Source organism: Equus asinus, chromosome 2, assembly GCF_041296235.1.
Source record: "Equus asinus isolate D_3611 breed Donkey chromosome 2, EquAss-T2T_v2, whole genome shotgun sequence".
NCBI classification, from domain to species: domain Eukaryota; kingdom Metazoa; phylum Chordata; class Mammalia; order Perissodactyla; family Equidae; genus Equus; species Equus asinus.
In genome coordinates this window covers 180,278,985-180,301,076 of record NC_091791.1, presented here as the reverse complement: position 1 = coordinate 180,301,076, position 22,092 = coordinate 180,278,985, and the positions used below count along the sequence as shown (strand labels likewise).

General features: G+C 36.5%; 1 protein-coding gene across 8 annotated transcripts in view; it reads left to right on the top strand.

The window, feature by feature from the left end:
- Positions 1–22,092, top strand: part of RALGAPA1 (Ral GTPase activating protein catalytic subunit alpha 1) — a 223,950-nt gene that overhangs the window by 125,254 nt on the left and 76,604 nt on the right. For all 8 annotated transcript variants that reach the window (XR_011501562.1, XM_044765509.2, XM_070504251.1 and 5 more), the window contains 5 exons: positions 154–222; positions 8,167–8,301; positions 8,988–9,171; positions 16,638–17,502; positions 19,850–19,921. Coding sequence is in view for 7 of the 8 variants with exons in the window: in XM_044765509.2 (XP_044621444.2) it covers positions 154–222; positions 8,167–8,301; positions 8,988–9,171; positions 16,638–17,502; positions 19,850–19,921 (1,325 nt within the window). In the remaining variant the exon portion in view is untranslated. The remainder of the gene's footprint in view (positions 1–153; positions 223–8,166; positions 8,302–8,987; positions 9,172–16,637; positions 17,503–19,849; positions 19,922–22,092) is intronic.

Sequence of the window (22,092 nt, the reverse complement as noted above, 5' to 3'; positions counted from 1 at the left end):
AACTTGCTTATTAAAAATTACTTTGAAATAACAGTTAATGTATTTAGGGTAACTCTCAGCAATGGATTTTATATCCCTTTAGTATTAGCATTTAAGTTTTAGGATGCACCGTTAGTTTAACATATTTTGAGCTCTTTTTTTTCTTGCCTACAGATCCTAATAGCCACTATTACCCATCTTTTGCCAAGTACAGAAGCTTCGTCTTATGAAATGGACAAGAGGGTAATTTAAATTTTGTTTGATATTTAACATGTAGTTGTCTAGTAAAGTATTTGTATTTTAAAGTTGAAAGGTATATATATTTAGTAATGGTAAACATTAATTCATCTTGTATTTAAAATTAACTATAATGTGAAATATATGTTTCCATTATTTAAGTGTAACTAAATTATATTTTAGTTCAAATTTCAAGTTAATCATGGTCATTCGATAAAGTCTTTGACTCTCAGGGTTGTAAGGAACCTTGGAGGACATTCTGTCCATTTATAATTATTTTATCCTGTCAAATTATGGTTTTGTCTGTACCTGAAAATTATTAATTCTAAGGAATTCATCAACTCTGAAGGCAGCTATGCACATTTGTATAGCTGTTACTAGTAGAAAGTAAAGAAATTTCCATTAAGTAGAATACATATAATATAGAGAGATGTAACACTTAGGAGAAGACATACCGTCTGGCCACCAAAAAGTTCTACAAGATTGCATTTTCCTCATGAAATCATTATGAGACTCCTTTAATTATTGCAGGTATTGTATTTATCAGTCTAAAGTTTCTATTTGGTTTCTTTTTACAGTTACCATATCTTTCCTGAAATTCTGCGTTTCTTCATCAATTAAATCCATCTTTTTAATAGATTTTAACATATATATCGTAATTATTTTGAAGTCTTTGTCTGTAATTATGTTTCTGGACCTATTCTCAGTTGTTTTCTTGGTTGGCTTACATACTGTATACACTTTTGGTCTTTTCATTTTATTCCTGCTGTCTTGTATATCACTAATTTTGTGAGTTTACCTCAGAATTTTTTATTCTTCCTCTTCCTATTCAGTGTAATATACCCATTATCAAATGCGTTTTGTACCTATTTGTCTAGCTCTTGATGAATACATTTTTCCTTATTCTTGAAGATACATATACTCCACTTCTAGCCAGAGTCCTTTATTTTAGTGTCTTAGACTATAGTGAAGAATTCCAAATCCAGTTTTTGAACAATATCTGGAGAACTAATTAGCCATCCCTTCTAGATCATCTTTGTCTGCCAGAGGCCTAGCTATTAATATGAAAAAGCTCCACAACCAAGTTTTTGTTCCTGGCCCACTTAACTCGCTAAACATTTATTCATCGCAAAATATGTGTGTGGTATTCTGCTTGGAACTGGTTAAACAGATATAAATAAGATAGTCCCTGCTCTCATGAATTTTAAAGAGTAGAGAGACAGTTGAGGCAATCCAGTATAGTAAGTGTTTACTATAAAAGGTAGAAAGATGTATATAATAAGAGGTAGGATAGAGGAGGAAGTAATTAACTACTGAGGCAGAAAGGCTTGTTAAGGGAAAACTTCCTTAAAGGAATAGGGTTTTCTACATAAATGGATACAAAGGTTAGACTCAGAGAGTTATTCCAAGTGGAGGGAATAGCATGTGTGAAATCCGGAGGTGTGAAATGGCATGGTATGTTATGGGAAAACAGGCAATTCCATATTAGAGAGTATGAAGTACATGGCTCAGAGGAGGAATTAGGCAGCAGAGATAGGAGGGGTCAAGATAGGAAGGGCCTTGGATGCCATGTTAAGAACCTTGGACTTTTATGAAAGTGACTTTTTAGAAGCGTTTTAATGCACAATGAAATCCCAAATTTGTAAAAGATTCCTTGAAAAAGTGTGAAAGTTGACTTAGGAATAATATGGTCATTGTTATTACAGTCATCTCGGTAAGAATTGATGATATTTGAACTAAGGCTAAAGGAGTAAAGAGTAAATATTTCCAAAGTGGAATCCACAATCAAGGTCAGGAATAAAGAAAAAAAGAGCAGGGTTGTTGGAGAACGCTGAATTTCAATTTTTGTCATATTGCACGTACAGAGTAACGCCCGGGTAGAGACCACAGCAAAGCAACTATATACCTAAAGTAGTCAGTTTGAGGCTCAACACAAAATTATTGACATTGTCAACACACGAGCAGTATTAAACTGTGGGAATATATGAGATCACTTAAGGAGAATTTACAGAGTATGAAGGGTTAGCAAAGTATAACACCTTGAAGAATAACAATTAAAGAGCAGGCACAGAGGGGTCACCAAGACAGCGACATAGGAGGCTCCTAGATTTCCCTCTTCCCGTGAATGTACCAAAGATACAGCCCTACATGGAGCTCTTCCCTCTGAGAGAAATCCAGAAACTAGTCCTACACATCAGGCGACTGAGAAGATACCCGCGTTGAAATGGGTGGGAAAGGCTAACACACGCTCTTGCTATAAACCCCACCCCTGGCATAGCTCCATACAATCAGGAGGGAACCCCTGAACCCCAGCTTCTCTCTGAGGAGAGGAAGGTTTAGGCCACACACATAACACCCCCACTTTTAAGCCTGCCACTCAAAGGGCAGGCCTCCAAATCACATGGCTCTAAAAGCCACGAGGCTTGTGTTCACTGTCCCATAGAACTACAGAAAACAAAAGAAAGTGCTTGTTGGAGGCACAGGAGCGTTGCCACAGCTGTCGCCCCAGGGCTAAGGGCAGAGGGAGCAGGCCAAACAGCCATCTACTCTTCTTCCTCTGCAAAGGATTTAACTGCGCACTTTGCACGGCTGCTGCCTGAGGGTCTAACTTCTAATCAGCCTGCGTGTAGGTGCTGACTGTAAGCCTCCCACCCCACCAGTAAGAGCCAGTGGGCACTTCCTCTGTATTCTCTGGCTGGCTTGCTCCAACAATAAAACCAGGTCTCCAGCCTCTCCCTGGAAGGAGCTTGTCCACACATCTAGCACCCCAATGTTACAGCTGCTACCTAAGGGAGTGGCTCCCTCTTACCTAGCTCTGGGAACTGACAGGGCTTGGCATTCATGAGTCCCCTAGGAACACACAAAACAAAGAGGTGGTTCTATTTGAGCATACTAGCACCCCCAGAGACTTCCCTCTGGCTCAGGACAGAGTAAGTAAGCAAAAATACCTGGCTCTCAGTTTCTCCCTGAACATTGTCATTGGGTTGTTATTTTTTTTAGGCCCTCTCAGCAGATAGATCTAGAAAATAGCTAATATGTGTACACACACATATATAATATGTATTTTACATATATGTAAAATATATACATATATGTATTTCTTTATCTACCTATATGCATTAAAGCACCATGAGTTCACCCTGACACTTTCGATTCTAACCCAATACCACGAGGTTCGGTTTATCCTTTCTCCTTTCCACATTTGTAACACCTAGTCAACAATGAGAAACCTAGCTCCCGTTATCACATTTCTTCACAATGTATTTACTTCTCTGTGCAGTTCTAGAAAAATAAAAGCAGTTTCAGGATTAATTTATACCTCTATATATAGTTTGTCAAGAGAGTAGATGGTTCAAAAGCTGTGTTTAAAAGTGATTTGGGTTACTTCTCCCCCCCCTTCCTCACCTCAGTGTGTTTATATAATTCATTTGAAATGCAGTTCAGGTCATTTTTTTCTGTATGTATTCCATTTTAGGGTTTTTTTCTTTCATCCCTGGTTTTTTTTTTTTTAGTCTGTGGTTTATTCATCCTTTGTTTATTTTTGTACAGGTGAGCAGATACATCTGTATTTTGTTTTTTCTCCTTGTTTGGTACACAGAAGTACCATATTCTGGATATTCTTTGGTGTTTCAGATCTTTCACTTCACTGTACATCCTGGAAATTTACAATACCTCAATTCACAAAGACCTTTGATGTTCTTTATTACAGCTCCATAGTATTAGTACTCCATTGTGTGAATGTGCCATAGTTTATTTAACTCACTCTCCTACGTATGGGCATATAGACATATGTTTTCAGAATTTTGCGGTTACAAACAGTGCTGCAGTTGCTAACTTTGTGCCTATATATTTTACATTTTGGAAGGTGTTTTCAGGGTATATTCCTGGAAGTGGTATTGCTGGGTCAAAGGTAAACAGATAAAGGTTTGTTAAATATTGATGTTCCCACAAGTGAACTGTGAGAGTGTCTGTTTCCACAGAGCCTAACCAGAGTGTGTCATGTTTTTCTATTTTTGCCAGTTTGATAGGGGAACGATGGTATCTCAGTGTCGTTTTCATTTACCTTTCTCTTTTTATAAGTGAGGTTGAGTATCTTCTCGTATTTACTAATGGCCTGATTCTTTATTTTTCTAAATTGTCTATTAATGTCTTCTTACAGTTTCTGTCAGGTTTTGGTATTTTTCCCTCAAATTTTTACGTACTAGGGATATTAGCTCTTAACTGTGATATATGTATATGCAAATAGTTTTCTCCCTTTTTTTCATTTGTCTTTTGATTTTGTTTATGGTGGGTTTTTTGTTGTTTCTTTTGGGAGATCATGGAAAAGAATTTATTCTTATGTAGTCAGTTTATAAGTCTTTTCTTTGATTGTGTCTGGATTTTGAGTCATCAGTAGAAAGCCTTTCCCTGTACCGTGGATAAAGAGGAATTTACCCGTGTTTTCTCTAGTACTTGTATGGTTTCATTCTTTATGTTTGCATCCCTCATCCTTTCAGAGTTTATTCTCTATGTTTTGAGATAGGGATCTAATTTTTGTTGTTTTTCCTAATGGATAACCAGATTTCTGTGTTCCCTTTGTTAAAAAGTTCATCTTTACCCTTTAGTGAATAATTAAGGTCTGTTTCTTGAGTTTCTGTACTAGCGGTTTGCCCATTTTTGGTGACAAGATCCCTTTAATATTGTTAAACATTGTTGAGGATCTCAAGCAACGTTAGTTCACGTGAGCTATATTTTGTCCACTTGATCGGTCTTGTACTAAGAGTCGTGTCTTGAGGTCTCCCGTTGTTAATGTTCCTCTTATTTACTTGCGTCTATTGTAGTTTTTGCTTTATAAAAATAGTCACTGTTATTTGATACATGGATATTGATAAATGTTTTGTCTTCATTTTAAATAATAGCTTTTAATGTTAATGCCTTTTCGTTTGAATTCTAATTTGCCTGGTATACTTTTGCCCGTCTCTTTAATTTTAGCCTTTCTGAATCTTTTTGTTTAACTATATCTCATGAATATAACATATATTTGGGTCTTGCTTTGTGAGCCAAATTGAATATCTTTTTATTAGGCAAGTTAAACTCATTCTGGTAAGACATAATTTTTATCTTGCCTCTGTCATTTTATTTTATGGCTATTATGCATGTTATGTTTTCTATGTTTCTTTCTCTATATGATATATTTCCTTTGTTCTTCTGTTTTTTAAGTTCCTTTCAGTATTCAGGACATTTTGTACTTTGTTCTTGTGGTTACCTTTATATTATACCTTTTTTAATGCCTTTTTCCCCTTGCTTTCTTATTTAATCTTTTACTGTGTGGTTTGTGATTATTTAAGGGTGTCCTTTGTCTCCTGTCTACTGCCTATATGTTAATAAATGAGCTTTTTCACTTTTCTCTCTCTCTCTCTCTGCGTTCATTTTTAGTTATTTCTATACATACCATCATATAGCATATGTCATATAAAAAATGATTCTTCACATTCATCTCTACCTTTTTTTTTAATCTTAGATCTTTAACTAAATATGTGGAATATGCACCATTAGTCTTTTTGCTGAAGTTCCTCAGTCACCTTCTTGGTTAGATGAAGCTCGTCTTTATTTTCCAGGATGGGCTCATGAACACAGATTCTCTGAGCTCTTTTCTGTAACACTGACACTTGAAAAACAGCTTGGCTAGATATGGAATCTTTGGTTCACACTTAACTTTCCTTGAAGGTTTTTTTCACAATGTTGCCTTTGCTTTGTATATTGTTCTTGAGAAGTCTGATGCCAGTTTTGTTCTCTTACTCTCTTAAATTATTTCGCCGTTTTTCCTGGGGGCTCTAAGGATATTTTTTCTTTATTTTTGAAGTCTTACTTTTGCAGTTTTACCAGGATATGTGTTAGACTTGAATGTTGCAGGCCAGTTTATCTTGGCTTCTGGTGGACTTTTGCAGTCTTTCTGTCTCCCATGTCAAGCACTTTCTCTCTGACACTTTTTACCTTTTTTGTTATCTCATTATTATTCTCTTAATTGTTTTCTCACTGTTCCTTAATGCCCCTTATTAAATCTTGCTTTTGTTTTTCTCAAATTTATTCTTCTTTAGGCATCTTTTAATTCAGGCCTCATTTCTAATATGATTTTGTCCTTTTCTTTTAGTTCTTTTCCTGATTTGAATCAGTTCTTCCCTTCTTTGTTTATTTCTTCTTAGTTTTTGTTTTTTTGTTGAGCTAACATCTGCCACCATTCCTTCTCTTTTTGTTGAGGAAGACTGGCCCTGAGCTAACATCTTTGCCCATCTTCCTCTATTTTATATGTGGGACGCCTGCCACAGCATGGCTTGCCAAGCAGTGCTGTGTCTGCACCCGGGATCTGAACTGGCGAACTCTGAGCTGCCAAAGCTGAACGTGCGTGCTTAACCACTGTGCCACTGGCCAGCCCCCTCTTCTTAGTTTTTTCATTTCTGATTTAAGATGAGATTTTCTTTGCCCCTCATATCTAAATGCTTGTTTAAAAATATTTAATCAGATTGCAATGTTGTAGTACAGTTTTTTTCTGCTTTGTAATTGGGGGTTTTTTTGGCGGTGGGGGGAAGGATTTTCATTAGCTGAATTGCTTAGATTCTCATTTTCTGTTTTCTTTTTATAGTAGTTTTGTATAGATGAAGACTGCCTCTGCGTTTCTGTGGACAAGGTTGGTGGCTTGGGGTGGTTTACAAGATTCCTCCTTCAAGAGCTTCCTCTTCTGGCAGTTTAACCAAGTATAGCATCTTTATTGGAGGCTGCTTTTTAAGGAGGAGAGGAATTGTAGGTCCATCGATTTTTAAAACTCTTCTGTGTCTTGTAGGATCCTACCTTTCTCTTTTGCTTCTTCCTTCCACTACATATTTTCCACAGGTTGTCTTTCCATCCCTCTCAACATTCTTCTCCCCAAAGCGTTCCCTTTCCTGCGTCCACTTTAAGTCCTTTCTTTCTGCTCAGTGCTCTCTGCACCAGTACACTTTTTCAATGTTCTCACACTTAGGGTGGATTTTCTCTCTGGCTTAGTTTTTAGATTTGTACCTAGTTCCCTTCTCTCTTTGCAGTTTTTCCCAAACTGCCCTTGCTCTTCATTAAAGCTTTCAGTGGGAAAATGCGAAAAAACTTGCTGGGATTTGCCATATATCTTCTACTTATGAATAATTTGAAGTTTGGATATTCTCTGTTTTTTGGTTATACTAAGGATGTGGTTTTGTGTTGTTCTTTTTGTTCTTTATTGTTCTTTTGAAGGATGGGTTGGGAGATTTAGGCCAGTATTCGTCCTTGAATTGGAGAATTAGTCTTCACTCTGAAGATCAACAGATCTCTTATTGCTACTTGACTGACACTTCTGTGGCACTACTTATGATTTGTTATCCAATAAAATGGACCAAATGGATACTACTACTTTATTCCACATTTTGGATAAAAGTGTTTTGGTATAACATCCATTAGTTTAAAAGTGTCCAGTGGAAAGATTCGTATAATAAAACTGATAACAGTTTGAGAAAGTGGTCAAGAGAGTCTTTCTGGCAGGATACTCAGTGAGGTGTTGTTATATTAGAAAAGGAATGTAGAAGTGATTGTGATACATATGGACTAAAACCTTTCTTTTGTGGTATGTTCCTTGTGCAGTTAATTAAGTATCGCTGATTGATGTCTGTCATCTTTTAAGCTCAGTGTTTTTATATTAATTTTAAAATAGTTCTAACATTACTGCTTTTATTATGTTTAAGGTTTCATTGTACTTGCCCTAAAATATAAGGGAAAAATTCACGATAATGTTCATATACAACATCTTAAAATCAATTAGGTCTAGGTAAATATTAATGATAGAACTTAAGGTTGATTTCAGTTCTGAAATAAATTTTAGAAAACAAAAAATAAATTGATGAATTTCTATTAAGGTTAAGCTCTTATTTGATGAATTTACAATAATAATGATCTTTGTTGTTGTTGCAGTTGGTGGTATCCTTACTTTTGTGCCTTCTGGACTGGATCATGGCCTTACCTCTGAAGACACTGCTTCAGCCAGTCCATGCTACAGGAGCAGAAAATGACAAAATAGAAAAATCTGTCCTCAACTGCATTTATAAGGTAAACTTCTTTGCTTTATTATTTGTTTGTTAAGCAAGGGTTTTTAAAACCTAAAGAAATAACATTTCTTAGTGTTACATTTTCATTGTTTTAGAGCTAGGTATTTTCTAACAATGTAGATTTATCTTATAGTACCTAAGAATAATTAAAAAGTACTTCCCTGAGCCAGCCCTGATGACCTAGTGGTTAAAGTTTGGCATGCTCTGCTTCAGCAGCCTGGGTTCAGTTCCCAGACTCAGAACCACACCACTCGTCTGTCAGCAGCCATGCTGTAGCGGAGGCTCACACAGAAGAGCTAGAAGGACTTAGAACTAGAACATACAACTTTATTCTGGGGATTTGGGGAGGGAAAAGAAAGAAGGGAAAAGAGGAAGATTGGCACCGTGTTAACTCAGAGCAAATCTTTCCCTGCAAAAAAAAGTACTTCCCACAAGACACTGTTGTTTCATTGCAAAAAGTTGAAAGGAGTCAAATCTTTGTTGAATATGAGAATCGTTAAATTTTACTCATTCGTCTTTTTAAGAGGCATTAAGTTTTACTTTGATTGAAGAGTTAAGTTTTAAAATATTTAAAATTTTTGTCAAGCTTTTGTATTACCAGTTGATGTTTTTCTCCTTTTATCTTTATTTAGTTACTTATTTTCACTGAAAAGGAAAACTTGGTATTTTTTCCCCCTGTATTTTCAGGTATTACATGGGTGTGTTTATGGAGCTCAGTGTTTTAGCAATCCAAAGTATTTTCCAATAAGCCTCTCTGATTTGGCATCTGTAGATTATGATCCTTTTATGCATTTGGAAAGTCTGAAAGAACCTGAACCTCTGCACTCCCCTGATTCAGAACGATCTTCTAAACTCCAGCCTGTAACAGAAGGTAAAGTGAGTTCTCTTCAGGACAGTATTCTTGCTTGGGTTCTCTCACAGTATGATTTGAGCCCAAGGGTAGAAATAATGAAGGAGAATATATCTTACTTTGTACTTGTTTACCTTGCCATCTATAGTATAGCAAAATTCATTTTTAATTTAAGAAATAACTTCGGATACACAATTACTAAGATTATAGGTGATGACATTCCTTTTATACACTTAGCTAAGTTACTCTGGTAAGTTCTTTTTCATATTTTACTTTATACATCATGGGATTTATATAATTGAATAAGAGATTTAGCTTTGGAGTCTGACAAACCTGGTACTGTATTTTGACTCTCGTTTAATAGCTGAATGACCATATGTCTGTTTCCTTATTTGTAAAATGAGAATACTAATATTCGTTCCCTCATAGGGTTGTTTTGAGTACTAGGTAAGATAATATGTGTAAAACCCCTTGCACAGTTCTTGGTACATAGTGAACTCAGTAACATTTTTTCTACATTCATAGAGTTTGCTATCTGATACAAGGGAAAGATGTAAAGAAATAAACTTGTAATATGAGTTTAAAAGTAAAAGTACCTTCAAGATGCAGAAGTAGCCCAGAGGAACCCAGCAGTTATTGAAGGGTTTTAAGGAGGTAATATACATGATAAAATTAGTATTAAGATCACTTTGACAATAGTATTTTACATGAGGATGCAAATTAGGGCCCATGCCTGCTGCCTATTTATAAAGTTTTATTGGGACACGTCCGTGCAGTTCATTTATGTATCATTATGGCTGCTTTTGTGCAACAATGGAAGTGTTTAGTGGTTGCCACAGAGATCACGCGGACCATACAGCTGATGGTGTTTACTGTCTCGCCCCTTACAGAAAAAGTTTTCTGATCTCTGGTATATTAGATTGATTTTAGGGACGTCAACCCAGGAGCAGAGGCACCAGTCAGTAGGCCAAGCAAGAGTTGCTAAAGGCTTAAATTGGTTAGATTTTCCCCAAACTAGACCAAAAATATGAGAAAGTTCAGAGGTTTGGGAGGGAAGATGAGGAGGGCAGTGTTGGAAATGGTCTAGTTTGGGTACCTACTGGATATTCATATGAAGATGTCTAGCTGACAGTTCATTATATAAGCAGGTCTAGATCTTAGCAGAGAGGTCTTTGTTAGAAATGTGTGTGTGTGTGTGTGTGTGTGTGTGTGTGTGTGTGTGTGTGTGTTCTGAAAAGAAAAAGTTGGAAAGGAAGGAAAACTGGGAGAGAGTAATTTCTCAGAAACAAAGAGAGGAAAAAGATTTTTAAAAGACTGGCCAACAGTATTAAATGATAGAGAAGTCAAGTACAACAAGACCGACAAGCGTGTCTGCTTCAGTTTCAGAGAAGTAGGAGGCAGAAGCAGTGGCTGTGGGTTGAGGAGCAAGCAGGAGTTAAAGAGGTAGAGCCATCTGTTGAAAGTCCTCTTTAAGGAGCGTGGCTGTTTAAAGAAAGAAAGAAAGACAAGTGGTAAAACAGTAGGTAAGCTAAGATGGTTCAGGGTTAAGAGAGTTTTAAGGAGGCAGAGAGTTGAACTTAATTATAAGCTGAGAAGGAAGGTGGGAAGGGGATCATTAGTAGAGTGAAGTTCCTCAGGGGATGAGTTAGAAAGTATAGGTGCTATTAGCCCTTTTTCTAAGACCAAAAAGAAGAAGATGGAAGTAAATTAAAGGGATTGACAGAAGTTATTGGGGACCCAACAGAAAATGGAAACTACAAAGTTTTGGTTGCACCAGTCAACATTCAGTAAGGAGGAAAGGCAGGAATACAAGGGAACTATGGCTTTCAGAATATTGATATATGGTTTAGCCGTGGAATCTAGGCTTGGTAAAGATTGAACTGATGCTAGGAAATGACTAAGAAGTTGGAAGAAAATGTCATGATCCGTTGAGTCAGAAAGTAGGTGTGGTTAGTAATGAGAAGTTAGAACAGTGATTCTCAGCCTTGGCTGCACATTAGAATACTGATGCTTGGGGCCGGCCCAGTGGCACAGCGGTTAAGTGCATGCGTTCTGCTTCGGCAGCCCGGGGTTCGCCACTTCAGATCCCAGGTGCGGACATGGCACCGCTTGGCAAGCCATGCTGTGGTAGGCGTCCCACATATAAAATAGAGGAAGATGGGCACGGATGTGAGCTCAGGGCCAATCTTCCTCAGCAAAAAGAGGAGGATTGGCAGTAGTTAGCTCAGGGCTAATCTCCTCCCAAAAAAAAATAAAATAAAATACTGATGCTTTAGTCCCATCCATAGAGATTTTGTATATTGATCTGAGATTGCTGGGATTTTCTGAAGCTTTGCAGGTAATTAATATGCAGCCAAGGTTGAGAACCCCTGAGAGCATCAGTATATTAGGACAGTGATTTTTAAAATGAGTTTTAAGAAGTGGAACCTCTTCAAATAAATTTCACAAGGAATTCCAATTTGTGAAACTTCTTAAGGTAGAGCTGCAGCAGGGTGAAGGCCTGGGATCCCACCGACTTCTCTCCCGTCCAATTATGAGAGCCCCAGAGCCCTCTCCAAGGGAAATCACTAGACCAGGAGGTCGTGGTCAAAGAGTCAGCTATTCGGGAACAGTTTGGTTTTTAAAGGTAGAATAGTTATAAATGAGTAAACATCTAGGATGTGGCAATGATAATGGATTGATGACATAGAGTGCAAGAGAAGATAGGAAGCTACACATCAAGGAAATAGGGCTAGGGTTTTGGGTTGACCACAAGTTGCTAATAGTTTGTCTAGAACACAAATATACAAGTGAAATAGGAATATAAATTTAAATTATAGGTCAGATATAATAGAGATATACTGATCAGTACAGCATAGCAAAATAATTTAGACAATTCTTGATGTAGGCACCTTATAATTATTTCTTGTCTTTCTTTCTTTCTTTTTGGTGAAAAACCTTTGCCCTGAGCTAACATCTGTGCTGATCTTCCTCTTTTTGCTTGAGGAAGATTGGCCCTGAGCTAACATCTGTGCCAATCTTCTGCTATTTTGTATGTGGGACTCTGCCACAGCATGGCTCGATGAGCAGTGTGTAGGTCTGTGCCTGGGATCTGAACCCATGAACCCTGGGCTGCCAAAGCGGAGCACACGAACTTAACCACTACGCCACTGGGCTGGCACCTAATTATTTCTTTAGATTTGGCATAGTGAAATAGAATGTTTATTTTACTTAAAAACAAAGTTATATGGAAAGATTACTTGCTTTTTGCATTTTTAAAGGTGTAAAGTGATGAAGTTTGATTCACAGCAGTATAGTGTATTTCTTAAACAGTGAAATAAATAGTTTATGTATATAAAGGGGAGTTTTAATGTATTTCATACAAAATTTATTGTACCATCAACAGTCACTGTAAAAGACACAAAGGTAAAGATTTAAATAGATGAGTTTTATATTGATACCAGATACTCCATGGAGTACTATTCTCTGAATGTATTAAGTTGTTCCCTTTGGACTTAAAAATATTAAGGACCAGATAAATGCAGAACCTTTTAGGAACAGCTGTGAGCTAACAGCAGGTGATTCTGTGGTCTGTAGTGACTACATGCTGTGGGGTTTTTAATGTGGCAAAAATGACTAATCATTGTGCCCTTGTCTAAGGCATGCTTCATCATCTTCAAGTACTTTTTTGGCCAAAGATTTCTAAACATAGAATGTCCCTAATAAGCTCAGTATTGGATTGAACAAGTCTGATTTGAGAACTATTGGCAGGAGTAGCTGTAATTATTAAATTTACCAAAGAATAAAGCGAGGTAGTGAAGTTGGCTTTTTGTCAAATGGCAGTAGTCTTATTAGCAAGAAGTCATCATTTTCAGGGTCAGAGTGAAAGCAGGCTCTGAAGGATTCATTCTGTCCTAATTACAGTTTCACCTATACATATTATGCAAAGCTAATAGTTAAAGCATTTGCCAAAATTAACTTCCTCTGCATGTTCTATTACAGTGTAGTGAATTGCAGCAGCTTTTTATGTCTTGCTGCTTTTGTATGCCATAATAATCTGTAATTATGGGTTTGCTGCAAATGCTGTAGGGTTTGTTTAATCTGACAATCTGAAAAGACAACTCTGAATAGACTTATTTAAATGAATGCCAGTTACACGAAGCTTTAGAAGCATCGATATCTTCATTTTGCATTTTCTTACAAGGCTGGTTATTTTAGAATTTCATTTTGAGTTTCTAAATTAGAGAATTTCGTATGTTTTCTTTATATCTAAGTAGATATGTAGAAGAGAAAGATGTATGTTCTATAGTTTATAACTAAAAAATAAATCTAAATCAATCTAACTGCCCAATTAACAAGTTGAGAGATTTTTATCCTTTTTATATATATCTTGAATTTAGAGAAGCAGCTTAGGAAAGAAAATGCTTTTACCTACCTCTGAAATCTAAATTTATTTTTTAAGTGTTCTCAATATTAATAATTATGACATATTTATGAACAAGCTCATTTAAACTGCGTTCCTGCTCTCTCTTCCTTTGGAAGAGCGTGCATAGGATTGACTGGTACCTGGATTTGGAGGTTTACGTTTAGGGAAAGAGCTGGCTCATTCTTGCAGTTTATTTATAAGCAAGTTTGAAAAAGAAACTCATAAAACCTATGTTACCAATAATGCTTGAAAAATTGAATGATTTATATTGTTTCTGTTATATCCAGCTTTGTATATGAATTTTTAATTCATCTTTACAAAAAGTCTCAGTTATTCTTAGAGAAAAATGAGGTTTAAGAAGTTCTGTGTGATTTGCCCATGATCAAAGAACAAGCCAGAGACAAAGTCAGGATTTTTTCTCTTTTCTGTGATCTATTTCTATTAAATTATACTCTTTCGCTTCTGCAGAAATGTCCTGCAAAAAAGATTCACTGCTTAGAACAAGTTACCTATTTTAAGTTTATCACTCAAAACGAAGAAAGGGGGAAAAGAAAATAAAGAACAGAACATTTTTTTCCTACATCAAAAATAAAAAAATCTTGGGCTGGCCCAGTGGCATACTGGTTAAGTTCACTCTCTCTCCGTGGGCGGCCCAGGGTTTGCAGGTTCAGAACCCGGGCATGGAGCTAGCACAGCTCGTCAAGCCATGCTATGGCAGCATCCCACATAAAATGGAGGAAGGTTGGCACAGATGTTAGCTCAGCGACAATCTTCCTCACAAAAAAAAAGGAAAGAAAATCTTTAATTTGTATTAAAACGTGATTTAGACTTATTTACGTGAGTTTTTTACATTGATTTTGGCAATTTATTTAGTAATTTATACTAAATAAGTTTTTTAAGTTACTGAACAGAGGAAAAAGATAAATTTTTAATTCATTGTTTCCACATGTCATAGTGATTTGCCAAAAGAAAAGGGCAGTTTAACAAAAGAGAACAATATGGAAATTAGACTGTGATAAAAATGGAAATAACACTGAGATGGGAAGCAAAAGACGAGCCCTGATGTGAAATCTTGAATGGCAGGCAAATCTCTTAAATTCTGTGAACCCATTTGTCCTCATGTACAAACTGAGCAGTACTGGCTAGGTTATCTGTAAGGCCGCTTACAGTGTGAACATCCATTATATTCCAAATTATAACTAGAGAAGGGAAAGCAGACACTAGATTCAAGCCACTCCTCTGTTTCTCATCACATGGTGACATAACTTCTTACTTTGCTTATGGTCTTGAAAATGTAGGATTGAATTAAAGTTAATCATTTAGTGTTGTTTTGTAGTGTTGAATAGCTGATTTTCAGAACTAGCCGTATTTATAATTAAAGAAAAGTTTAGTGTAATTGGAACTTTTTAAGTAAACTGAAAAATGTTCATATATACATGTATGTAGACATAAAACTTGATTGATAATAGAAAGTTAAAATTTTGTAAATCAGTAACATTTCAAAATCAACCAAAGCCAAAAGAGAACTGTTCTTTTTTAGAGTTGGATAATGTAGAAGATGTTATGTTAATGGCAGAAACTGGTTTTTTGCTGACTTTCTGCCCGTACCCGGTGGTGTTGGTTCTGAATCTTGAGGGCTATGGCCTTGAAAATGTAACACTATTCATCTCTCTTGCCTCTTTTTAAGTAATCATACCAGCAGTGTACGTTAGTCTCCTTATGAACTTTTTTAAGTTGGGTTTATTGAGGTATAATGTACATAAAATAAAATTTATTATTTTTGTTGATGGGGAATTTTAACTATGTATTAGATTATGTTGATGGTTAAACAATTCTATACAGTTACTAAAAGTCACCACAAAGTACACTTAAAATTAAGGAATTTCTGTATGTAGATAACACTTTGATCATCAGGACATTCCCAAATCTATATTTATTCTGGCAGCTAGGTCATAGTATTCCCAAATGGTTAACTTTAGGAATATAAACAATACTCAGATGAGATCAGTCTACGACTGTGGCAGAACAATACGGAAACAAAATCTGTAATCATGTCTATAACTGAGACAAGAACACTGTAAACACACATGTACACACAAACACACAACTAAACTTCGTCTTCTAGCTGAATGATCAGTACTTACCAATAACAACTCTCCTTTGGTCTCCTAGATGAAAAGTATCAAGATAACTGTCGCTGAATTGTTCCTACCCCCTCACACCACTCATTCCAGAGCTGGCTTCCACATCTTCCTTCTCTCCTCCCCTCCTCCTTCAGCTCCTGACGTTAGGCACCTTGCCTTTTCAGGCCTCTTACTAATAGATTCTTTGAGTTTTCTCTTTTTACTGTTTCCTTTGATTTTTTTTAAGTTACTCATTTGATATGTTCCTTACCTATTTGCTTTCTCTCATGTGCTTAAGCTTCTTATGTACAACTGACTGCTCACACTAGACCGCAATCACATAGAAGAACACCTTGGAAAAATTTAACACATAAGGAGGCCCATAAAATATGTTTTCCTTTAAAATAGAGTTTCCTTGGCATGTACTGGCTACACTGACTTACTCTTTAAATTGATCTCATGACTCCTAAAGTTTAATGAAAGATCACTTTTCTCTGAAACTTTCACATCATCGATAAAAGCCATAACTGAGTGACATTTAAGGCATGCTGCAAACTGTGTCTCTGAATCTACTCATAAGAAACATATCAGTTGGATTTCATTCGCTTTCTAATCTGTATGCCAAGTGATTTCAAGTGGTTGATTTATAATTCTTTTGATCCTTCTTTGAAAGCATCATATACATTTAAAGGTATAAGTTTGAATTAGGAATCCATAAGCATAAATTTCAAAAAGGGCTACCTTACAAAATTAACAAAAATTCATCAAAGAACAGTTTTCTTCTTCTTTGTCATCATTCCTGTGGTACAGAATCTAACTTGGAAATAGTAATATTTACTGAAATATGTCAGTGTGATTTTGATGATGTGACAAAATCCATTTGTTGTCTAATATTTCATTGTTATATGACTCCCTGGGAAGCAGCAGTGTCTCCATTCACTTGTATTTTTCATTTCTAGTGAAAACTCAAATGCAACAAGGATTAATCTCAATAGCTGCCCGCACTGTTATTACACACCTGGTAAATCACTTGGGCCATTATCCAATGAGTGGTGGTCCTGCTATGTTAACAAGTCAGGTGTGTGAAAATCATGACAATCATTACAGTGAAAGTACTGAACTTTCTCCTGAACTCTTTGAGAGTCCAAATATCCAGTTCTTTGTGTTGAACAATACAACATTAGTGTCCTGTATCCAGATCAGGTCAGAAGAAAGTATACCTGGAGGAGGTTTGTCTGCTGGTCTTGCATCAGCCAATTCAAATGTCAGAATCATAGTACGTGATCTCTCTGGAAAATATTCATGGGATTCTGCCATCCTGTATGGACCACCTCCTGTAAGTGGTTTGTCAGAACCTACATCTCTCATACTTTCATTGTCTCGCCAAGAGAAACCAGAAGAGCCTCCTACATCTAATGAATGCTTAGAAGATATAACAGTAAAAGATGGGATACCCCTCCAGTTTAAAAGAAGATTTAGAGAAACCGTACCGACTTGGGATACAATAAAAGATGAAGAAGATGTTCTTGATGAGCTTTTGCAGTATTTAGGTGTAACTAGTCCTGAATGCTTACAGAGAACTGGAATCTCACTTAATATTCCTGCTCCACAACCTGTGTGCATTTCTGAAAAACAGGAAAATGATGTTATCAATGCTATCCTTAAGCAACATACAGAGGAAAAAGAATTTGTTGAGAAACACTTTAATGACTTAAACATGAAAGCTGTGGAGCAAGATGAGCCAACACCTCAGAAGCCTCAGTCAGCATTTTATTATTGCAGATTGCTTCTTAGTATATTGGGAATGAATTCCTGGGATAAAAGGTAAGAATAAAAGAGAAATTTTTCCTTTTTTTTTCACATTAGTCTTATTCAGCTTTTGATCAAGCATTTTAGTCTTTATTTTTTTCCTCACTAAGTTTTTTATCTACCAGTTAGTTCTTTGACCAGTGGGCAGATTTTTTTTTGAGACCACCGGATTCAATGGAATAAAAAGATAACACAGTAAATTAACTATTAGCATTTTCAGAATGACTAGTAGAACTATTTGACTTAGAAATTATAGCTCATAAAATTGAAAGTGTCTTATTTTTCCAACGTTCACATAAACTATCAGGAAAGCCTTTTTTTCTTATAACACTTCTGGCACCAGATGTGTGGGTTTTCCACACCGAGAGTTCCAGCACTACCTGGAGTTGGCATAGACTGGTTAAAGCCTCAGACCCACAAGACTGTCCCCGACTTCAGACACCAGTTGCAAGTTCAGCTATGAATCACGGGTTCCCAAACCCCACTCCTCGGGTTTGATAATTAGCTATAATGATTCACAGAACATTTACTTAAGATTTACCAGTTTATTGTAAAGTATAGTTAAAGGATACAGGTAAACAACTAGATGAATAGGTACATAGAGTGAATTCTGAAAAAACCCGAAGCACAGAAGGTTCTGTCTCTGTGGAGTTGGGGTGTGCCACCCTCCCAGCACAGTGAATATGTTCACCAGCCTGGAAGCTCTCCAAACCCCATAGTTTAGGGATTTTTATGGAGGCATCATCATACAGGCATGATTGATTATTAACTCAATCTCCAGCCCTTCTCCCCTCCCCAGAGGTGGGGCTGAAAGTTCCAAGCTTCTAATCATAGCTTGCTCTTTCTGGTGATGAGGCCCCATCCTGAAGTTATCCAGGTGCCCACCAAGAGTCACCTCATTGGAACAAAAGATGCTCCTATTACCCTGGAAAATTCCAAGGGACGTAGGAACTTTGTATAAGATGTCCCCGTCACCTCCAACACTCAGGAAATTACAGGGCTTTAGGAGTTCTGTGTCGGGAACTGGAAGCAGAGCCCAGATATGTATTTCTTATGTCACATAAGCCTAACTGTTTTTTTAGACAAACAGCAGTGTGATCATTTCTTGTTTGTATCAGAAATTTGACTCAAGATTTAGTATCAAGAAAAAAAATCTAGATTTCTTTTTAATTTGGTTTTCTTATGTATCTTGAAAAACCTCAGTAAAAACTGCAATAAATACACAGTGTATTCAAGTAAGTTAGGTAGGAGTTAAATGAAAAGGCATCAAACTTAAATCAGAAGACCCAGGTTAGAGTCACTTAACCTTTGAGCCTCAGGCTATAGTCTACAATTTAGGAAATAACTCCCACCTCACATAATGGTGAGAATTAAATTAGCTAACGTACATAAAATACTAAAGTTGTACACTAGTGTAAAGCATAATAGACACTTTTTAAATTTCTATGATACTAAAAGCTGTAGGGGAGTGGAAGAAGAAGCACTATGTAACACATTGTTTTCAATTAGTAGTAGGAGAGGAGCTCAGATATCACTGGACGAGTGTATCTTCAAGTAATTCAACCACATGTGAAGCATTGAAATGGAATTCTACTTGCTTGCCTGGTGTTTGTAATCTTACTTGATTTAAACCCTTCCATTTATTAGAAGGAAGTATCCTCTGCCTTATGGGAAAGCCACACTGTATCAGGAGCACAGTTTGCCTTTCGTATGTCCAAATACAAGTAACTGCCACTCATATAAGTACATTCTACTATTTTTTGCTATAGAATCATCCATATATTGTCTTGAGAAAAATTAAAGGTGGGAAGCTATATTTTACCACAGCAAGCATTGATTTCCTGAATATAATTTGTGCATATTTAGCACCTATAGGACGTATGGTAAAATTTATACATCACTTCGTAGGGTAAAAAAAATACATATAATGTAAAACAAAGAAGAAAGCAAATTCCGTTTGAATTACATAGGCTTACTTAGTAGTGATTTAGATTTTGCGAATATTTTATTTCTTGTGAAGAACAACTTTTTTGCATATTTTTATGAAACTCTTGAGAGGGAACCTACAAGTGTTTTCATCCATTTTTCTAGATATGAGTTTGGGAAGCTCACAGGATCTGCGAGGAAAAATTGAAGAGGCCGATAGATAATGATCCACTAGCAGAAATGCATGATGGCCTGGGCAGAAATAATGACTTAAATTCTTGACATTTTTTTTAGGGTCTATTCTCCTTTGTGTTAGAAGTATGAAAAGGCAAGAACTCAGTGTAAGAGTTGCATGAGTAGAGTGGAAGGTATTTCCAGGACTGTGATGTCATTCACTGCAAAGGTGATGAAAATGTTTATAAATCTCTCTATTTAGGAGGAGCTTTCATCTCTTGAAGAAAAATGAAAAACTACTTAGAGAACTTAGGAATTTGGACTCAAGACAGTGGTAAGTTGTTGGAAAACCTTTAAATTTATAACTTGCAACCGTCAGCTGTATGTCTATTTATGTGTGAATAATGCCATCTTGTTCAGTTATAACTTTCTGAGCAGAAACTGTCTTTCATTTATTCATACCTTAGAAATAATAAATGTTTTGGAAAAATGTAGGGCTGCATTAAAATATTTGGTATCGTTGAATTGTTACACCTTTTTTTATACATTTCAGAATTATCTTTTGAAACAGAAATCTGATTGAACCTATAAAATGTCCTTGGTTTTCGCATATTTAGGCATTCCAAATCTGCCCTTGATTATTCTAAGAGGCCCCAAGTGAAATGACTGGTGAATACAAACGAGTACCTACAAAAAATATTAATGGAGCAAAGAAGATGGGTATAGTCTGTTATATTGTTGTAACTGATTTCTCTTTAAGCCCTTAGATGTCTACCCACTTACATGTCAGTTTGGATTTGTAAAACCTCGTTAAATCATTATTTCAATGATCTCTAAGTGCCTGTATCAGGATGAGATTTCCTGGGAAACTGGTACTAGAAACTACAAAATATTACTTAACTGAAATTCCTATAAGATCAACCTATGTATATGTGCTTCCTTCCTTTCCAAACTCATAAAAATAAAATGTTTGGATAGGTGATTTTTGGTAGTCTAACTGGAAATACATTAATAAAGTGAAACTTTGGATGTCACCGTTATTGAGAATGCCTGTATTTCTGAGACTGAAATCCACAACCTCCTTAACATCCACATTTCTCACTCTCTCACGTCTTATTCAACCGGTGTTTTAAACTTTTATGCCTCCTGTTTTTTGCTTTTCCTATTCCCACTGTCAAACTGCCCACCCACCTCTGATTTCACTTGCCGTCCTGTCCAGGAAACTCACACATTGTCAACTATTTTTAAAATGCCATATCTAGCACCCTTAAAACTGTTCTTCCACTTACGTTTATATATATCTGGCCATAATCAATTCTCTAATCAGAATCATTCTGAACATCTACTTTCTCTATTCCTAGGTGACAGTACATTACCAGAGAAAATTATCAAACCAGTCTGCTAATAGAGTTACTCTAGATTCATGCTCCATTACTCAACAATGCCTTCTCTTCTGTTTGGCAAATTTCTTAATTCCTGTTCACCTCTTACTTTCTTTCTCAGAATAATTACAGTCATGCACCGCGTAACATTTTGGTCAACGATGGACTGCATATACAATGGGGGGTGTCCCATAAGATTAGTGCCATATGGCCTAGGTGTGTGGTAGGCTATACCATGTAGGTTTGTGTGAGTATGCTGTATGACATTCACACGATGACGCAGTCTCCTAAGACACATTTCTCAGAATGTATCTCCATCGTAAAGCAACGCATGACTGTATTTTTTTTTTTTATTAATGTTATGATAGATTACAACCTTGTGAGATTTCAGTTGTACATTTCTGTTAGTCATGTTGTGGGTACACCACTTCCCCCTCTGTGCCCTCCCCTCACCCCCCCTTTTCCCTGGTAACCACCGATCAGATCTCCTTATCAATATACTAATTTCCACCTATGAGTGGAGTCATATAGAGTTCGTCTTTCTCTGACTGGCTTATTTCGCTTAACATAATACCCTCGAGGTCCATCCACGTTGTTGTGAATGGGCCAATTTTGTGTTTTTTTATGGCTGAGTAGTATTCCATTGTGTATATATACCACATCTTCTTTATCCAATCATCAGTTTCTGGGCATGTAGGCTGGTTCCACGTCTTGGCTATTGTAAATAATGCTGCGATGAACATAGGGGTGCAACGGACTCTTGAGATTTCTGATATCAGGTTCTTAGGATAGATACCCAGTAATGGAATGGCTGGGTCATAGGGTATTTCTATTTTTAACTTTTTGAGAAGTCTCCATACTGTTTTCCATAGTGGCTGTACCAGTTTGCATTCCCACCAACAGTGTATGAGGGTTCCTTTTTCTCCACAACCTCTCCAACATTTGTCACTCTTGGTTTTGGATGTTTTTGCCAATCTAACGGAACGCATGACTGTATTTTAAACACTTTTTTGTTTGTCAAACCCTTCATTATAGTCAAGGATCATCTCTATTCTAACCTCACTAGGAATTCAGTTCAGCTTCTTGAGCTCCTATAAGAAAGACAGTCTGCTAGAACAGTGAT